General features: G+C 46.7%; 1 protein-coding gene across 1 annotated transcript in view; it reads left to right on the forward strand.

Moving 5' to 3' along the window:
* Nucleotides 1-262: 262 nt before the first annotated feature.
* HSD17B2 (hydroxysteroid 17-beta dehydrogenase 2) overlaps nucleotides 263-19,544 on the forward strand; it is a 76,956-nt gene continuing 57,674 nt past the window's right edge. The window contains exon 1 of the mRNA XM_026495314.4: nucleotides 263-759. Coding sequence (XP_026351099.1) covers nucleotides 492-759 — 268 coding nt within the window. The 5' untranslated portion in view covers nucleotides 263-491. The remainder of the gene's footprint in view (nucleotides 760-19,544) is intronic.

Genomic DNA, 19,544 nt, shown 5'->3' on the forward strand with positions numbered 1-19,544 from the left:
CACACGTGCCCATGCTCCCCCCCCCCCCCCCCCGTCCCCGACCCCCAGTCCGAAAAAGAACTTGACAGTCACACTTGGGCTCCTAAAGCAGAAGTTTCCTGTGAGCTAAAAGGTTTTGTTGTTCACCGTTCAGATTGAATTCTGTCAATTATTATCCAACTAGTTATCTCACCAGAGGTCACGAAAAAATAACATGGGTGCGTTTGTTGTGGGTGTGTGTACATGTCATGTGTGCAGGTGGCGTTGGGGGAGCTCTTGAATAGGAAGTGCTCTGGTATTTATATGAAGCCACTCACCGGCTTCAATGACCCACTGGAAAAAACGTGCCTGTAGGAGTGTGCTTAATCCATTCTCATTCGAAGGGTGCCGGAACTGCCTTCTCCCCCTCCCTTCTTGCCTCTCTGTTCATATAACCCAGGCTGCCTCCAGCCAGCCTTTGCCCACTTGCCTCACTGGTCCCGAGAACGCAAAGGTGCAGCGTGTCTCTGAGAATGGGCACGTCCTTCTCTGGGACCGCGTGGCTCTGCCTGGCTGTCACCGTAGTGCTGGGAGGACTAGCTCTTTGCCATCTCAAGAGCCCAGGGCGGGCTGGCAGAAAGGTGGTCTGCCTGGCTGGCTTCTGGGGAGGGGCTTACCTGCTGCTCAGCCTGCCCCTCTCCTGGGGCTTGCTCCTCTGTCTCCTGTGCTGTTTCCTCACGTACACTTACCTGTCCGGTCAGGAGCTGTTACCTGTGGAGCAGAAGGCGGTGCTGATCACAGGTAAGTGGACGGCACTGCAGTCCTCACTCAGGGCAGAGTCTGGTACTGGCTTTGCCATCGCGGGGCTTTCTCAAGTTAGCTTTGAAGAGAAAATACTTGGCACATCCCAAGTGTCTTTCACTGTAGTGTTTTGGTTTGCTTTTTTTCACGAGAGGAGCTGGAAGGGGACAGAGGTAAGAGGGACTGACGAGGCGAAGCGCACCTCAGCCATGATTTTGTTCATCCCCCAGGATAAGGAAGAATAAGCAAACCTCTGGTATTTCGTGTGCTTTGTTGTACCCAGGAAAGCCACATAGGTTTCTTCAGGCTTAAATGGAATTTTGCTCTGAGATTAGGGTTTGGCTGTGTTCTAGGCTTGGGCTCTTCTTGTTCGTTAGATGTGCAAGAAAGCCTGCAAAGCCAGCCTCTCCTTGTACTTTGCTGTACTTTTTTTAAATATCGAAGGGACTCTTACCCGGGTTGGAAATTTCACGGTTTGCCTGGCTGCGGTCACGAAACTGTGGCTCATCTGAACCTTTTGTCTTCAAATCTGTCATTAGACCGCTGATGTTTCTTAATTGAATCAGGCTGGCAGTGTGTCTCAAGGACAGTTAGCTGCCTTGTTAGCTCACCTGCCAGCGTTTTTCTTCTTCTGTGTTTCTTTTTCCACTGCAAGTGTGAGGCCAAATTAAATTCCTCCGTGTTGTAAAACTGGTTTGTTTGGTTGTGAAGTTTGAGCTCGGATGGGGCTTTAATTAGGATTACCCACCTGATCACCTAACCCAAAAAGTCCTGCCAAGGTGGGGCATCCATTGCAGAAGCATTTACCCCCGAGGTCATCACCCCACACGCGGTCCCAAGGCTGTGACCCGCTGGGATGAAGGCAAACTTGTGTGGACGGAAGCAAATCGGGGCTCTTCTCATTTCACTGAGAAAGGCACTGTCAAGTGACTTGTCCATTTTGCCTTTTACAAAGTTAACCCAATAATGAAATTCTCTCTTAAGATAAAATGCAGGTTGGCACTTGTCAGAGTTTTGGAATGCAAGGGAAAACAAGCTGCTTCATTGGGGCGGGGAGGTGGGGGAAAAACCCAAACAGTTCAAAGGTAGAAAATACAGTTGATCAGTGGGATGTTTATCTAATGAATGTCTCGTATCGTCTGGAATCATGCATCTGGAAAATGGGGTGCGTTTTTCCACTTTTTCACTAGAATTCTTTTTTTTTTTTTTAAGATTTTATTTATTTATTTGACAGAGAAAGAGGCAGCCAGCGAGAGAAGGGACACAAGCAGGGGGAGTGGGAGAGGAAGAGGCAGGTTCTCAGCGGAAGAGCCCGACGTGGGACTCGATCCCAGGACTCCGGGATCACGCCCTGGGCCGAAGGCAGACACTTAACGACTAAGCCACCCAGGCGCCCCTTTCACTAGAATTCTTATGGGGGGCTGAGCGAAAAGCTGTAATAGCAGTCTAAAATTCTCTCTTCTACATGTAGTAGCAAGTACCCCTGGTCTTCAGAATAATTGCAGGTTTTTATTTATTGTACTTTCCCACTTGCCCGAAAGAAGATGGAACAATTAAGCATGCTCAAAAAAAAAAAAAATAAATAACATTCATACTGTGCTTGACGATAATGGGACACGATCTCTTGGAAGTCCAAATCGTCCTGGAAAATCAATTTCAGGGAGCAGTACTTCTCAGGTTAATAAGTACAAATACCAAACTTTGGGGTAAATTCTGGCCAACTTCAAGGTGACTGAGAAAACAGGAATTCTCTCTTGTTTATTTATCTTGTCAATGTACTTTATCCTCTGTTTTTGAAGATGTAGGCATTCAGAAACGCACAAAACACACACCCAAGTCAGTTAGCCTCCATCAGCCTTTGAAATGTCCTGACTTGTGTTTTGTTGCATGTAAAATGACTGATTCGGTTAGGAACTCAAGCCCAGTGACTAATCCCTCCATGAAATGCTTAGCAATTAGACAGCTTAGAATTAAGAAAGGAGCCATATCCATTTAAGGATGAATGCAATGTCCCCTTAAGGTTCTTAGTCATTTTCACGAGGGATGCCACAGGTTTGGTATAATTCTAGAGAAGGTTTCCAGACCTTTGTACTAAATGGAGAGACTTAAAATGAATTCATCTAGTTAGAGCAGACCTCATTCATTAACAAACAAGTCACCATGACTTGGGATAATAATCTTTGTTTCAGGTCGGCTTATAAGTGGGTACGCACTTGAGTGTGGTTGAAGACCTGGGGTAGTGTACTTCAAAAGCCTCACGTTTTATACCTTTATCTGCTGATTCAAGATTTGGAAACTTCTCTTAAAGAAATAATCTGAAATATGGACAAAGGGTAGACGCCAAACAACACGGCATATTCACAACGCTGTTCGGCGCCACCATTTACAATCATGAAATATGAAAAGGGATAAAAATGGTGACAGGCTACCATCTATCCTCTGGGTGTAACAACAGGCAAGCATTAAAGATGACAACCACAGGACTGTGTCACAAAATGAGAAATTAGGCTAACGGGAGACCCAGGGGCTCCACGTGCTTGAATAAGACTGTACCCATGTCAGAGGGATAGGAAAACACTGAAGGGAATTATGAATGGGTGGGTTTGAGTACTTGGATTCGTTTCCCCCCTAGAATTCCTCCAATGCAGTTCTATTCCTTATATGATGAAAATATTTTAAGAAGAGATCACGTTAAAAGATGAAGTCCATTCTAGTGCCTATTTAATTACGGACCCAGGTATAAGACAATTACGAAGACAAGTTGAAAACAGTAACTTTTTTCTTGGAGTCCCTTCCTTCACTTTGCTAAGATAGTCAAAGGTCTTTTGTCTCAGAGACATATAATTATAGTAAAAAGAAATAAGCAAGCATAGAGCTTCTGAAACGTCATATTTGTCTGTAAGGCACCTGAAGTTACAGTGGCCGTTCAATTTTTTTTTAAACATTTTATTTATTTATTTGACAGAGAGAGAGAGACAGCGAGAGAGGGAGCACAAGCAGGGGGAGTGGGAGAGGGAGAAGCAGGCTTCCCGCTGAGCAGGGAGGCGGATGCAGGGCTCCGTCCCAGGACCCTGGGATCTTGAACTGAGTCGAAGGCAGACGCTTAATGGCTGAACCACCCAGGCGCCCAGCCATTTGATTTTTTTAATGACTGTGAAATTAGTGAAGAGCAAACCATACGTTTGCAATAGCATCTCAGGCACAATATAACGGAAAAAAAAAATGTTGAAGTCTGACAGGCGTGGGTTTGAATCCTGCATTTAGCTTTCCTTAGGCTGCATTCTCCAGAAGCAGGGCTTGAGATGAGGATTTGTGTGAAAGGGATTTATTAGGAAGGTTTCCAAGGGACACTGGTCTGGGAGTAGGGAAAATGGGCAGGGAAGAGGAGGAAGACAAGCCAGGGTGCAGCCTCAAGGGGAATTGGCTGAGGGTCATTTTGGCTTAATCGCCTGGGCTGATCTGGGGCCAGTGGGGGTCACACAAGAGAGCTGTCCCCATGGAAGGCCAGGGGGCTGTAGTCCCAATGCCCTCACACCTGTCAGTCATTAGTTAAGGGCTGGCATCCCACCTCAGGGGTGGGGAGGTGGGGAGGCTTAAACTCCTGGCACTTGTGGCTTTCCATGTCCACTGGCAGAGGGAGCGCTGGTGTCCTGGGGCAGCCCTGGGAGGAAGTTGCAGGTGCTGGCTGCTGAGAGGGGAGAACTCCATGGATTAGAGCACGCAAGAATGGCCAAAGGATCTGGGGCAATATGACATTACCTGTTACACACCTCTTAGTAGCTGTGTGACCATCGGTACCCAGATTTGGGCTTTTGAATTTCCATTTTCTCCTCTGTAGACTAGAAATGACACTTCTCTCTCTCTCTCTCTCTCTCTCTCTCTCTCTCATAGATGGCTTTAGTGGGTGAGACAGAGGGAGAGGGAAAGAGCGAAGGAGGAAAAGAGAAAGGAAGGGAGGAGGGAGGTGATTTTGTGCATCAGGTGGAAAGGGGAAAGGCTGAAGAGTGGGGTTAGGTAGAACAAAGAAAAGTCTGATAAAGAAATGGAGAGAAAAAACATTCATTCATTTATGCAACAACTATTTATTGAGTGCTCAGTGTGTGCGGTGTACTGTCCAGAAGCAATGGGGGGAAAAATTAAATCCCACGCAATTGCTGTGTTGTCAAGTGATGGGATCAACGTTTCCAGTTTCCCTTGACCTTTGACCACTGGGTTTCTCCTTCTCCTCTGAGGTGGTGCGTTATCCTTCTCAGCCTACTCTTTGAACTAGGTGGAAAACACAAAGGTAACTTTGATTTTCTGCCCTCGGGCCTTTCGTCCTGGCCCCTCCATCTTTCCCAGTCACCTCGATTCAGCATCTGTTGGGTGCAGGGCACACACCTGGAGGGCTTCACAGTCTGCTGGGAGAGGTGTGGCCATACCTAAGCTCGGCTGTGCGTTGGCTCACAGAAGTGCCTCCAGGAGGAGTCCCGAGCTCCTGGAGCCCAGAGGTGGGCGAGGCTCTTGTGTCGGAGGCTGGGGAAAGCTTGACCCAAAAGGGATCTCATTAGGAATTAAAAAGTAGCTTTCTAGAGGGAAAAGAGGAAGGTCTTCCAGGCTAATTGGTTAAGCAGCTACCGCACAACACAACTAGCACTCATTAAAACTTGTTGAGTTGGATAATTTTTAATTGGAATTTTCAAAAGAGCGTACAATGGGGGATGGGTGAAAGGCTGGAAGAAGGATCTGTGTTATGTGAAAGTCCTTATTTTATGCTCCAAACAAAGGGTCCTAGGTGGCTAGTGACCCCTTCTGGGACTTATTAAATTGTCCAATTAAGGTTCTAAAACTGAATACTGTTGGCATGTGCTTGGGATTTGGGCTCCTTTGGAGCTAACATTAGATTACTAAGATGGATAAATATTGACAGCGGGCCATGGGGCTAAGAAATAACATCTCTCTGTGCTCAGAGCTTTACTGTTATGTTTGATTCTCGCAACCCTAATCACTAACATCTTGTGAACAAGGGCACTACGCGTCCAGAGTCACTGAGCTCCCAGGTAGCAGAGGTGGGCTAAAACCGGGTCAGACCCACCTGCCACCCAAAGCCATGCTTTTTTTTTTTTTTAAAGATTTTATTTATTTATTTGACAGAGATAGAGACAGCCAGTAAGAGAGGGAACACAAGCAGGAGGAGTGGGAGAGGAAGAAGCAGGCTCACAGCGGAGGAGCCTGATGTGGGACTCGATCCCAGAACGCTGGGATCACGCCCTGAGCTGAAGGCAGACGCTTAACCACTGTGCCACCCAGGCGCCCCAGCCAAAGCCATGCTCTTAACCACTGTCATTACCGGTGTTACTGACTAGCCGTGGTGTCTAGGATCTAAAATGTGTTCGTTCAATCAGCAAGTCGATGTTGAAGATCTATTCTGTGTACAAGACTCTGCTTGATGCAGATCTTGGAAATTGTGTAGATGCAAGAGACCCAGATGACAGAAGATAAAATGAAGGGGCCACGGAGTACAGACGGAGGCCCCGGTTAGGTTTAGAGAAGGAGCCTGGAGAAACATGGGCCACATAGTGATGGTTGATGCTACGAGGGAAGAGGTCGTTGAAGTCCATAGTAAGGATCGATACGGTCGGTCGCGAGCCTATAATCCAGTCAGCCTATGGAATTTTTTTTATATGAGCACATACCCTGTTTTATTATTCAGTTTAAGCTTTACCTTAGCCCTCTACAAAGAAACACAAAAAGGTATTGCTAACCCAGGTAATGTTGTGGAAGTTGGAATGGTGATTTTATTAGGCATTCTAGATGGCATGTTTTGATTAGGGGAATGAAAGCCCCCCCCCCCCAGGTCTCTTTCCTGCCCATGTCCTCCTTCTCAGTCTGAGCCCAGGAGAACTAATACAATGTTAATGAGCGAATGAGCCATAAGCGAACAAACCAAGCTGGTGTAACATCCTCCCCTTTTTGTGGTCATTGGCTGGATAGAATGACATTGCCTCAAGCTGTCCACGTGCTTAGGTCCTTAACTCTGCTCGTTCTTTTTGCTACGGTCACCTGTGTAGAAAGGACAGCGTGACATGGCCGAGCTCTGAAGGCCCCATTGTTCTACAGTGACTTAATCATCGGCTTGTTTTGGACAGAGATCTGCGATGACTTGGTTCTAAACGCTCCTGCTTACCCAGGATGTGGAGCAAACAGAACATCCTCTGGCCCCGACCAGGCTATTAAAACTGCTTTCCCCAGGGTCACAGGTGTCCTAATCCCTGGAACTTGACTTCCATTCCGGCGCTGCTGACCGTATTTTCCTTCCTGACATGGCCTCCTTTGCCTTCCAGGATGCTACATTTCCATGCTTCCCCCCACTGCTCTGTCCCTTGACTCCTCCAAGTTCTTCTTCCTGCCCCCCACCCCTCATAAGATGGCCCGCACAGCTCTCTCTGTCCGTCTTATCCCACTACACTCTCTACCATGGAGCTCCCACGTGCTTCTGTGCTCTCGACAGTCTCGATGTGAGGCCTGCTGGATCGGTGTTTTGTGTACCTGACACTCTTTTGAACTCCTGGCTCATGCTTGCAGGATTTTAAGCTAAAACTTTAAATCTGGCATGTTCTAAAACAAACTTTTCATGTTCTCCCCTAAACCTTTTCCTTTTCTTAATTTTTCGGGTTCTTACCTTTCCCCCAATTCTGTCTATTCTACCTCTTTCCATGCCTGCTTCCATGTCTTTATGTCGCCACTTCCTGTAGGTTCTTTTTCTCCCTTACTGATGATTTCTTCATAAAGTCATTTTCCTTGGTCTAGCGCCCTATGTGCCAAACCTCCCTACACCCCCAAATTCCCTGCATTTCCCTTTAGGACCTACTTACACCTCATACTCTCTTCCAGTTTCCAGGTATGGCTCCCCCTGCCACCTATATTCGGGTGACGATCAATCTCCGTGTCCTCCCCAGACTGGTTTCCTGCACTCTGCAGCCCATACCCACTTCGTCCTATCTCTCCCGAAATGTACAAAAGTCCACCTGTCCCTGACTGCACTCGCTAATGGCCCCTGAAATCCTGCCGTCCGCCCAATACTCGCTACTCTGTTGACGGCACTATCCCCATCCACCTTTCTGCCCAAGTCGGAGAATTCATAGCCACCTTTGAATCTTCCCATCAATCCACCCAAATCAGAAACTGGAGAGTTCTCCCTGACTCTTTCTTCTCTTTCTACCTTACCCAGCCAGTTTTTATTCATAACGTGGTGACCTTTCACTGCCTTTCGAATTTCTCCCCTCCTTTTCCTTCCACTGCCACTCCCGGTATTCAAAGCTTCTCAAGTGGACTCTTGTAATAGCGTCTTGGTCATTATCACTGCCCCTCATTTCTCCTTCTTCATCCTGTATCCAGAATAACGCTTCTCTAAAATATAAAGCTAACTGGTCCACACATCTGCATTAAAATGTCTGGTGTGCAAATGTCCTGGACAATAGAGCTCATATCATATACTACATCTCTACTCTCCCAATATCCAGGAGAGCTATGCATACCTATTAGCTTTTCAAAAAGTTGTAAGCTATCCAAGCCACTGTACTTTTAAAAAAAATTTACTACCTTTAAGACAGGTCAGGAGGTAAAACCTGAGTTTTTCAGAAGGTTCTTGGTGCAAACAAGTTCTTATCTCAAAAAATGATCACATTATCTGTCTATACCCTCAAGGCCATAGCTGCTTTGTCAATTGGTTTATGTCAGTCTCAACCTTAATTACCCTACAGAGTATAGAATTCTCTATGCTCCCAAGGATGAACCTTTTCAAGGTGCTGCTCCTTTGCCCCATACCCCAGCTTTTGGACTTTGGTGTTCGATGCTAGGCTCTCTGAGTCCGGAATTAGATTAGATCATAGGGTGTCAGTATGTATGTGCTAGGACATGGTGTGGGAAAAGGTTCTGAGGCAAAGCCATTGGCATCCGGTTAGCAGGTAGATGGTTCAGATAGTTCTGTTGTACTGAACCAAAAAGACAGAGGCAGATGACCTGGAATGAGGGAACTCAGTAAATCCAGGTCCCAAAGAGGACAAGATGGGGGCCAAGTAAGCAGGGAGCAGTGATGGAGTGGAGTGGGGGAACCTGCCCGGCTTGGACGATCCAGTGACCCCTGGGACTTCCATCCCACCCATCATCACACAGTGGTGTCTCTTCTTAAACACAAGACTCACTACAGGCAATACTCTGGCACTCCCTGACTCCGCTACATCATGAGATCCTTCCTCCGTGCTCAGAAATACCAACTCCCATTAACTTCATGCCATAAGCAGGACATTGGAAAGATATGTGTCCACTGAGAAACAATTCTAAAATTCAAGAACAGAAGCCATTAAGAACCTTGTGTTGAATGCAGAGGACTCAAGGTCGTGGCCCAGGGGCATTTTAATTTGAGTCAGTGCCCAACATGGCTTTAGACCGAATAGAACCCAAATTCCACTTTTATAAGTCAAAGGCTCTGATAGGTCAATGAAACACTGGAAAAGGCCTGGGTTTCATTGAATCCTATTTTCTAAAGACTTGTGTTACCTGAAGTCCTGAGGCCTACAGAGTCAAACCAAACCCAGGCATCACTAAGAAGGTGATTAGAGAGGTATGTGGGTGGCTCAGTCAGTTAAGGGCTGACTCTTGATTTCGGTTCAGGTCATGATCTCAGGGACATGAGATCGAGCCCACGTTGGTCTTCAAGCTGGCTGTGGAGCCTGCTTAAGATTCTCTCTCTCTCTCCATCTCCTTTTGCCCCTCTCCCCGCCTTTCCCTCTCTTAAAGAAAAAAAAAAAAAAAAAGGATGCAATTAGAAACAAAACCAAAATTCTATTCCTTTCTTAAAACAGAGCCATAACATATGTGCACCTAATTGCAGGTCTGGTCACTGTCATTTGCGGTGGGAAGGAGGGTGCAGTGGTTAAGACCACACACTTTAGACAGTGACCACTCTGGCTACCAACTCCTGCCTTGCCACTCACTAGCTTTCTGACCTAGGTCAAGTGAGTTAACCTCTCTGAACTTCAGTTTCTTATTTGCAAAATGGAGCTAATCATAAGACCGATCTCCCTGGGATTACTGCCAGGATGGAACGAAATCACACACATAAAGGGCCATCTGTAGGTGGTAAATCTCATCCTGGGCCAAACAGGGCTGCCTGAGGGTACTGATCAGATAGTCAGAAGATAAGGCTGCTGGAAGAGCCCCCCAACTCTGGAAAGAGAAGAAAGCGAGGGAGCATGATTGCAACAGGCCCTGGAATATGAGACTGAGGAAATCACCCCCTCAGAATCCTCCTTCCCAGCACCCACACCTTCTCTCCCTTACAGTTTGAGAGCAGCTTTAGACTCAGCGGCAGGAAGTGTGTGTTCACACAGATAGTAAACCAATAACCATCTGAGGGGAACATCATTACAGGACAACAGTGTAGGGATTGGGGTTTCACTGCATCCTATTGCCCAGGCAGGGTTCGGCCACGTGCAAGGGGTCTCCCCTCACTCGCTCCCCTCATTACAGGTCAGTTGTGATATTGGGTTGGTGGGGGGAAGTGGTGAGGGGGAAAAACATCTCACTCTGCTATTGTGGGGTTTACACAACCAGTCATCTCCCATTGTTCTTTTCAGGATCACCCCTTTCATCCCGTGAGGTTGTTTGAATAGCCCCAGTGATGGAAAACTCACTACCTCCTCAGGAAAATCATTCTGCTCTTATACAATTCTAATAGTTGTAAATATCTTCCTTCTAATGAGCCAAAATATGCCTCCTTGGAACATTCATCAATGCACTTAGTTCTGCCCTTGGAAGTCACATAATCTAATTAAAGCACTCTTTTGCATGAGAGCCCTTGAAAAATGTGGAGACTGTATCGTATCATGGCCAAATCTGCTTTGAGCTAAATCTTCTCATTCCTTTTACCATTCTCCCCATGGCTGGGTTTCCAGAACTTTCATTATTCTACTCAGTCTTCTCTGGACCATTTCCAGTTTCTTGTCACTCCTTTGAGAAGTTGACTCAGACTTAACGTCCTATGCCATCTTGGTATGAGCAACACAAACGAGACTGGAGCTAATGAGGTGAAATGAAATTAGAATAAATGCGAGGTTCTTCATTGGATGTTGTTGCTTTGTTTGGTGGAGTCAATCCATAACAACCCTTTCTCCCCAGCTGGGTTCTGAACTGATCAAGATAGGGAAGCAAGGCAGGCGGGGATGGAGACGTCAGCTTTATTCCCAACAGAAGCATTGGAGAAAGTTCTTGGACGTGTGGTGTTCATGGTGTACCCACTCAGGACAGGGTTGAAAGTCTCAAGCCTCGCCCGCAGGGAAGGGCTTGCATTGAAGGGCTACGCCATCCCAGCCCAGCGGCATGGGCGTTTTGCCAGCTGGGGGATCCTGAGGAAGAGCAGAAAGCTTCCATGTGACCCTCTGGCCTCTTGAGTTCTCTGGGCTACTCCTCAGTCCCGACTGAGGTGGTGAGTTTGTGAATTGTTCTGAATTGTCCTTTTGGCTCTTCTCCTAGAAAGACAGGAGACCTTTTCATCGACTGAAACATTCTTGTCCTTTTTTGTCAGACTCAGCAGCTACTTCGCTCCACCTCCGCGGGGGAGGAGAGAGCAGGCGCTAGAGAGCCGTCCGGAGTGTCACACCGATAGAGATCCTTCCATACCGAAGGAAGCATAGCAAGTGGGGAAGAAGTGTTCCCCCTACTACTGGGCTCTGAAAACCAGCTCTCTGGATGGAGGATGCTGTCTCAAAACCGCAGCTTGTATGACAGAGGTCCAGGGAGGTGTGACTGCAAACTTAAATGGGGGTCAATGGCGAGCTGTTTGCCCACAACCTCTTCCCCCCAACCCCTACAAGTCCCCCAAGTCGGACTCTTGGTTTCACTTCAGGTAGTGATGTCATGGGTTGTGAGATGGAGCCCTGCGTCTGGCTCTGCGCTCAGGCGGGAGTCTGCTTCAGATTTTCTCCCTCTGCCCCTCCCCCACTCATTCTCTCCTTTCTCTCTCTCTCCCTCTCTGTTTCTCTCCCTCTCTCAAATAAATAAACAAATTAATAAATCTTTAAAAACAGAGAAACACATACACAAACCTTCACTCTTAAGATGCACAGTATCTAAATGAAAGTATTAGACCACTCACTGGCTCTGGGTCCTTGAGTGAGCTGCCTCACCTCTCTGAGGTTAATTGTCCTCATACGTAAAGCAGGAATCATGACTAGTACCTGTTTTCAGGATCAAATAAGATTATGATATATGTATGCTGTGTGGCACATAGTAGATGATTCATGAAATATAATGACTTTTCCCTTTTCCTCACCTTGTCCTGTCTAGTAATCTTCTTGGCAAAGAAGACACAAAAGAGGAGTTTGGTAGCTCTGCCTTCTCTACTGTTCATGAATGCCGGCTCCCTGGCCTCATGCAGTGGTGTCCTGCCCCTTTGTTCATTTGTATTATGACCTTTCACTGACTGCCTAGTCCTCTTTCTGTGGTTAACTGGCTTCTGCAGGCCTGTCTAATCTGGGCGTCGTTATTGTTGCTTTTTAAAAGATTTTATTTATTTATATGAGAGAGAGAGAGAGCACGATCGGGGGAGGGACAGAGGAAGAGGGAGAAGCATACTCTCTGCTGAGCAGGGAGCCCAACTCAGGGCTTGATCCCAGGACCCTGAGATCATGACCTGAGCTAAAGGCAGATGCCTAACGACTGAGCCACCTAGGTGCCCCTAATCTGGGTTTTTTTTTTTTTTTTTTTTTTTTTGTCTACAGATGCTTTTCTCACAGGTGAGTAGGGCTTCTCCTGCATTGGGACCCTTGCTTCTATGCTATGTCTATGTGGGTCTCTTGCGCTGCTAAACTCTGGCCTCATCTGAGTGTTCCCTGTGTAACCACTCTGGTCTCTTGAATTTTCTCCCTTGATTCTTCTCAGTCTTGACCCTTTTCTCTGAGTTGTCTTTTCAGTTTTTCTATTGGAAAGAGAGTCTTTTGAGGGCATTGAGTTATAAAGATCTTGCTTTGGGCAAAATGTCCAGCAACCTCCTTTCCTTCTGAGTCTCCATCTGTGTATGGGCCGTAGTGGGGGTGGCGGTGCTGACGGACGAGGGTGTGTAACTGTTCTGACCTGTGGCAGGAGACGCAGTTGCTTGTTTTCACCATTAGCGTGTTTTTTGTTGTTCTTGTTGTTTTGTTTTTTACATATTGAATTAAAACTTATTTTAAAATGTAAAGTTTCATATATCCTAGGAAAAAATGAAAATTCGAAAGTCATAGAATTAAGTAATGAGTCTTCAACATTATAAAGCTATTTATAACAGTAATTAGAGACGTGGTGCTGTCTTACCCTTAAAAAATGTTACAGAATTCAGATTACAACTTGGATCCTCAATTATTCAAATGTCTTGTCTTACACAACAAGGGTTTGGTCAGTTTTGAGATAAAATTCCTCCAGGTACGTGGTCCTCGGGTCATCCAATAACACGGTCCGTCAGCTCACACAGTGGAGAGCCAGCTGCTGTGGTAATTGCCCAGTGCTTGTTCGGCTCTTTGGCCATTGTTACGTAGCCATTCCAGCCCCATTCTGGACCCCTTCCTTTCTCGACAATCCAAAATGTATTGTTATTTGAATCTGTTCCTTCAAAGCCATAGCCAACCACCAGAATACCAGGATCCAGGTTTTTGCTGCTGCAGCCTGGATCATAATAAATGCCTGATTTATAGAACTGGAACGATTAAGGGTCTGCAGCAAGCGCAATAGAGATGGGCTCTACAGTTGCCCTTTTCACAGGGGCTGACGCAGTTCACGTTTTACTAACCACTTGTCGATTGTCTACTGCGCGCACTTGAGATACAATGGAGAGTAAAGATAGACAATGTCTCTGCCCTCATGAACCTTCATTCTGGTGAAAGAAGACATACAACAAACATACCGATAAATAGGTGAGGTACTGTCAGCACTGAAAGACTTTGAAGGCATGGGTAATGGCTTTACTGTATATTAAGAGCTACCTTTTATTGGAGGCTTCTATGTGTCAGGCACTGTGATTAGCATTTCCATGCCTAATTTCATTTAATTCTCACAGACACCTTATCAGATCATTTCTTTTAAATATGAAAAGCTTTAAATATGCAAAAAGTAGAATGAATATCGACAACATACCCAATATGTATATTTGAGAACAACTATGATCAAGGGATCCATGAGATAATTTCTATTACTAATCCCACTCAGAGATGAAGAAATTGAGGCTTTCAAGAGATAACTAAGGTCATATAACATAAAATAAGTAAGAGGCAGTGCTAGAATTCAAGGGATGACACATGCAGTGCAGACAGGGGAGTGGCAGGTGCCCCCCAGAAGAAAAGGGGTAACGACTACCAAGTATTTCTGCTAAGCTGCCCCAAGCATCTTTGACTTTCACATTCAGACCCAGGGTCCTATGGCAAAGCTGGCTTTCAGCAATAAAAGGAGAACTCTGTCACCCAGCAACGCTTGCCTTGGCAGCTCCAGAGAACCCTAAGGACTGAACGACCAGGGACCTCCCTGGGTCTGATCTCCATTAGCAGGGTATTATGTGTCCAATGAAAAGCCATCGGTGCCCCGTGCAAGATGCCTTCTCATTTCTCATGGACTCAGTCACTGTTTTCCAAATATTCCCAGCTGTGCCCAGGGGCTGTCACTTGGCTACCTTCAGGTTATTACTTCAAATCTACCTTGTGTATTGTTGAGTTTTATGACGTTTTTGGTAGTGGGGAAGGGGGATTAGAATCCATCCATTCATTATTTCATGAATAATTATTGAGCGCTCTGTGCCAGGTACTGGGAATACAGTAACAAATAGCACGCATTCATTACACTGAATACACTTCTAGTGTAGTGGGGGAGATAGAAAGAAACCAGGACATTACAAGGCAGTGCAGCATGTGGGCAGAGTGAGAGGAGAGAAGACCACCCAGGGGGCTGGGGCAGAGGTCATGGGTTTAGAGAACAAGCAGTGAATTAGAGGGACTTCACGGGAGGAGAATCAGAGGACTTGCTGGCTCATTGGATCCAGGTAGAGAAGAAGAGAAGAGATCACCACACACTGGACTTGCCCTCCTGTAATCCTCATCGAAGGCCTTTGTAGTTCCTTTGGCCCATCTGTCTTGCCAGATGGACGGTGGACTCCGCGAGGGCAGCAACGTGCAAAGCAGGGTGCCCACAACAGCCTCAAGGAATGAATCCATGAACAGATGAATGTAGAGAATAATTCTGAGGCTCTGAGAATGGTTCTTACAACTAAGAAACAATCGATTTTGAGAGACTGAGGGGGAAGATGCTGACTTGGAAGAAAAGATAAAGCCTTTTGTGTGAGAGACATGTTAAATTTGAGATGCCGCGGTTGTATCCAGCTGGAGAGGTCCAGACGGATTTGGAGAAGGGAGGCTAAAATGCAAGAATGAGCCCAAGACTGGAGATACAACTGGGTTAATCTTCCACATAGGTGGGAAAAATGGAAGCTAAAATAATGCGTGAGAGAAAAACACAGATATAGATTAGGACAGTGGAGGAACTGAGCAGTGGAGTCCACCCAAATCTACGGGATGGGATGTAGAAGGTGGACCTGCAATAGTGTGGGGTTCCAAGGAAGAGAACGTCTCCAAGGAAAAGAGTGACAACATTCAATATGGAGGAGAGGTGGAGTGGGATGACAAGATAGCTCTGGCTTCAGTGCCCTGGGAAGTACCGATTGGAGAGAATTGCTTCAGTAAAGGGTATGAGAAGGAGCCCCAAGGCCGAGACAGTGAGGAGACGGTGTTAGTGGGGAACCCTGGAGTCTTAACAATACTGGTGGAAAAAGCAAGAAGCGGGATGGGAGATGAGCTCTAGGGAATAGTAAGATCAAAAGAAGAAATGTGAAGGACGGAGAAATTTTGGGGAGTGATTTTGGAGACCCCAAAGGAAGGACTCAATGAAGAAGGCCATGACAGTGCAAAAGAGACTGTGGTAATTGATAAAGCAGGAAGTTGTTGCCGAAGGGATAAAGAAAAAGTAGAAGCCCTGAGCGTCTCAGCTTTTGTTCTAGTTAGTTGACAAGACGGATATGCAAAAAGATTGGTTAAAAAGGCAATTTACTTACACAGCGAATCTTCAATAGTTTGGGGAGCCAGTTACGGGTATAGGGTAGTGACGAGAATAAAGGGAAATAAGGCGTTTCAAATGCTTGATACGGCACCTGGCTGCATAGAACATAATGGGTGACTGCTACTGAGGAGACCGGAAGAGACAAAAGACAATAATCAGAGAAAGCATCACGGTGGAAATAATACCAGCTGTTTCCTGGGCTGGAGCACGTAGTCTCCATGCTGGGCTCGTATCTCTCTGTATCAAGTTAAATTAGATCTCTCCTGTTGATGCCCCTTTCATCACCTTTATCAACCTTGACGAGCATTTGTTTAATATCTTCCTCCTCCTAGGGACTTGCCTTTGGTTTTGCTGTAGCTTGCTTGTCTCAGAGTGCCACGCTCTGCTATTCCTTGCTATTCCTGAATAAATCCGTTTGTGCTGCTAAAACGACAACAACAACAACACTCCTTCCTCGTTAAACAGTTCTTGATTGGGAGAAATGTTGCTTCTCAGGGGACATATTAGCGTTGTCTGAAGATATCTTTGGTTGTCACACTCAGAGGCGTGGGAACATGCTCTTGGTGTCTAGCTGGTGGGGGCCAGGGATGCTGCTGTATACCGCAGGTCAGCCCACCCCAAAGAACTGTGTGATCTCAGGTGTCAATGCTGCTGAGTCGTAACACCCTGTGCTACAGTGTGAGTTCCCTAGATCAGGGCCATTTCATTCTCATTGATCATGGGATCCCCAGGGGCCAGGCACAGAGCAAGTTCCGTGATGGGCACCCAATAATAATAAAAGGAAATGGGGACTGGACTGGAGCTTGCAGAAGAGGCCAGGTCCGAATGTATTTCTCTTCTGCTTTGAGTACACAGGGGTGGGGGTGCTGGCAGTTACTTAGAAAGAAAGTTCACAAAGGAGACTGAATATATTCTATCCCCAAAGGGATGGAAAAGATGAACAGCCCTGGGGCTTCACCAGGAGACTGACGCAACAAAAGAGTCATAGAACAAAGGGTCTGGAACCACACGTAACACAAGAACACCCAAGACTATGAGCAGTTCGTTGTTTTGACAGATAGAATTCAGCCAACCACTGAAGCAGTGAGACAGAATTTTAAATAGACACAAAGTAGAGAGTGTGTCTTGGGTTATGCCCAAAGTGAGGCTTCTCAGCCCACTGCGGGCTGCCGAGAACACCTCCACCTTGGGAGTCTGGTGGGTGTCAACCATCGCTGTGCATTAGAAGTACCTTTAAAACATACTGATGTTTGGACACCAGCTCCTGGAGCTCAGGTTTGCCTGATGTAAGGTGTGTGTCTCGAGCACTGGTGTTTTTTAGAGCACCCCCACCCCAGGGGAAGCCAAAGTGTAGCCCCAGATGAACCACAGCTCAAAGCGTTATATAAGCAATTCCTCTCTCTAACACCTTACGTATCCAATCCCGCCAAGCGTCTAGGAATTTACGGGTCTGAAACTGAGCTCTTGATTTGGGACCCCCTCCTACTTCCTGTTGGTGAGCCATGCTACCCAGCCCCCTGCAGAGACCAGAATCTCTGAGAGTCACTGTTAATCCCTGTTTCTCCTCCTTCTCTCTCCATTTCCAACTCATTCCCCCGCACCGTAACCGGTACTTCCAGAATGCGTCTTGATAAACCCACTGCTCCCTTTTTCCGAGGCCTCTGCGTTAGTCAAAACTGCTGTCATTTCTTCCTGGGCTACCCTGGCCTTTGGGATTCCACTCTTGCTTCTCCAACCCGTTCTCTGCAGAGGAGACAGAGTGCCCCTCTCTGATTAAAGACCCATCAAAGGCTTTCGACTGTAAAGAATAAAAACCCAAACTTCTGCCCACGACCAGAGGCCCTGCATGATCTGGCCTCTCTTATCTCTCTCCCCTCTCCTGTACTCATTACCTTGAAACACCAAGCTTTTCCTGGGAATTACTAGCCTTTGCTGTTCCTTTCACTTGGAATGCTTGGGTGGGGAACCCCTTTATAGGGGTGTTCACGCGTTAGTCTAAATCAGGGTTTCTCAGTCTTGGCTCCATTGACATTTTAAGCCAGGAAATTCTTTTTTTGTTGGGGCTGTCCTGTGCATTGTAGAATGTTTAGAAGCATCCATGGCCTCTACTTACTAGATGCTAGTAGCATCTCACTCCCCAACCAAAACGTCTCCAGACATTGCCCCATGTTCCGTGGGGGCAAGATTGCTGGCCAGTCGAAAGACTACTGGTTGAAATTACCTTCTTGAAGAGGTGTTCCCTGGTGTCCAGGCTTTAAGTCTCCAGCTGGCATTCTCAATCTCCATATTTTTGTACTACTTTCATAACACTCTTCTCACCTGGAAATGAAATATACATTTATTTCTCTAGGAAGTGTCTGTGTCCGCACTCGCCCCACTAGACTTCCTTGACTATTTAACCCAGTTCTGTACTACCAGCTTCTAACACAGATGCACAGAGCACATACTCAGTAAACATGCACTGAACAGATGCATGTATGAATGAGCAAGCTGGTACTGCCGGGCATGCAAGTGCCTCCCCTCAGGGAGCAGGGTGATCTAGCTTGGCATAGAGAGCGTGGGCTTTGGAGCCAGTGAGTTCTGGCTTCCTGGCTCTGTGTGACCTGGGACAGCTTACTTAACCTCTCAGAGCCTCAGTATAGTCATCTGCAAAATGGGGGTGCTATCCTTGAGCATCTGATTGGCTGTGTAGTCCTTCCTACTCTCTCCCAAATCCCAGGTGATTTTGATGCTTTTTCACATGCCCTTGGCTGCTGGTGCAGGCCTCCGTCAGAGCTCACCATCACCGAGGATGGCAATCCACAGTGTACCCACAGTGCCCAAGCATAATGCAGGTGCTCAGCCCATGAGCTCTGCAGAGTATAACCAGGAGTCAAGTTGTATCTGTGCTTTAATCGCAGCACCACGGTCAGTCTGCAGAGATGATTCTTATGGGGCTCATCCCTGGGGCAAATGACCAATCCCAAGTCCCTCCTTGGTGGGTCATGGTGCTGGGGAAGCCGCAGCCCTCTTTGTTGTAGGTTCATGTTCAGGTGGGCATTCTGGCTTCTTGCAGAAAACTGGGAAGCTAGGCGAGGGTCTTCTTACCTCTCTATTTCTTCCTTCTTCTCTAGGCTTTGGTCAGAAAAGCTCATCTTCATACCTTCAAAATGGTTCTAGCAAAGAGCTCTCATGAGCAGAGTTGACAATGAGTTCCCGTTTGCTCACAGCACTAGCTCTCTCAGGAGGCATCCCTTTGAGGTGTCCTATCTGCTCAGAAAACCTCTAGAGGAGGCTTGCCCCGGGGTGTGCATTTCCCTTGGAACTGGCTCATCCCATTTCTGCTAGGCAAAGCTGGGATCTGAATCTAGGTCTTGTCCATTCCCCTATTTTAATGCTCAAAATCCACATTCCAGGGGAAAAGCATCCTTTCCCTCAGCCCAGCCTAGACCATATGCAGTAGAGAAGGGGTAGCCCCATCTGTAGCGTCCTAGGGCTGCTGTAACAAAGGACCACAAACAACGGAACAGTTGTTTTACATCGTTTTAGAGTTCTAAAGCTAGAATTCCAAAATCAAGGTGTCAGGCAGGGGTTCTTTCTATCTGAAGCCTTTAGAAGAGGATACTTCCTTGTGTCTTCCAGCTTCTGGTGGTCCCCAGTGATCCCTGGCCTGTGGCAGCATTCTTCCAATCTCT

This window comes from Ursus arctos, unplaced genomic scaffold, assembly GCF_023065955.2.
Source record: "Ursus arctos isolate Adak ecotype North America unplaced genomic scaffold, UrsArc2.0 scaffold_19, whole genome shotgun sequence".
NCBI classification, from domain to species: Eukaryota; Metazoa; Chordata; class Mammalia; order Carnivora; family Ursidae; genus Ursus; species Ursus arctos.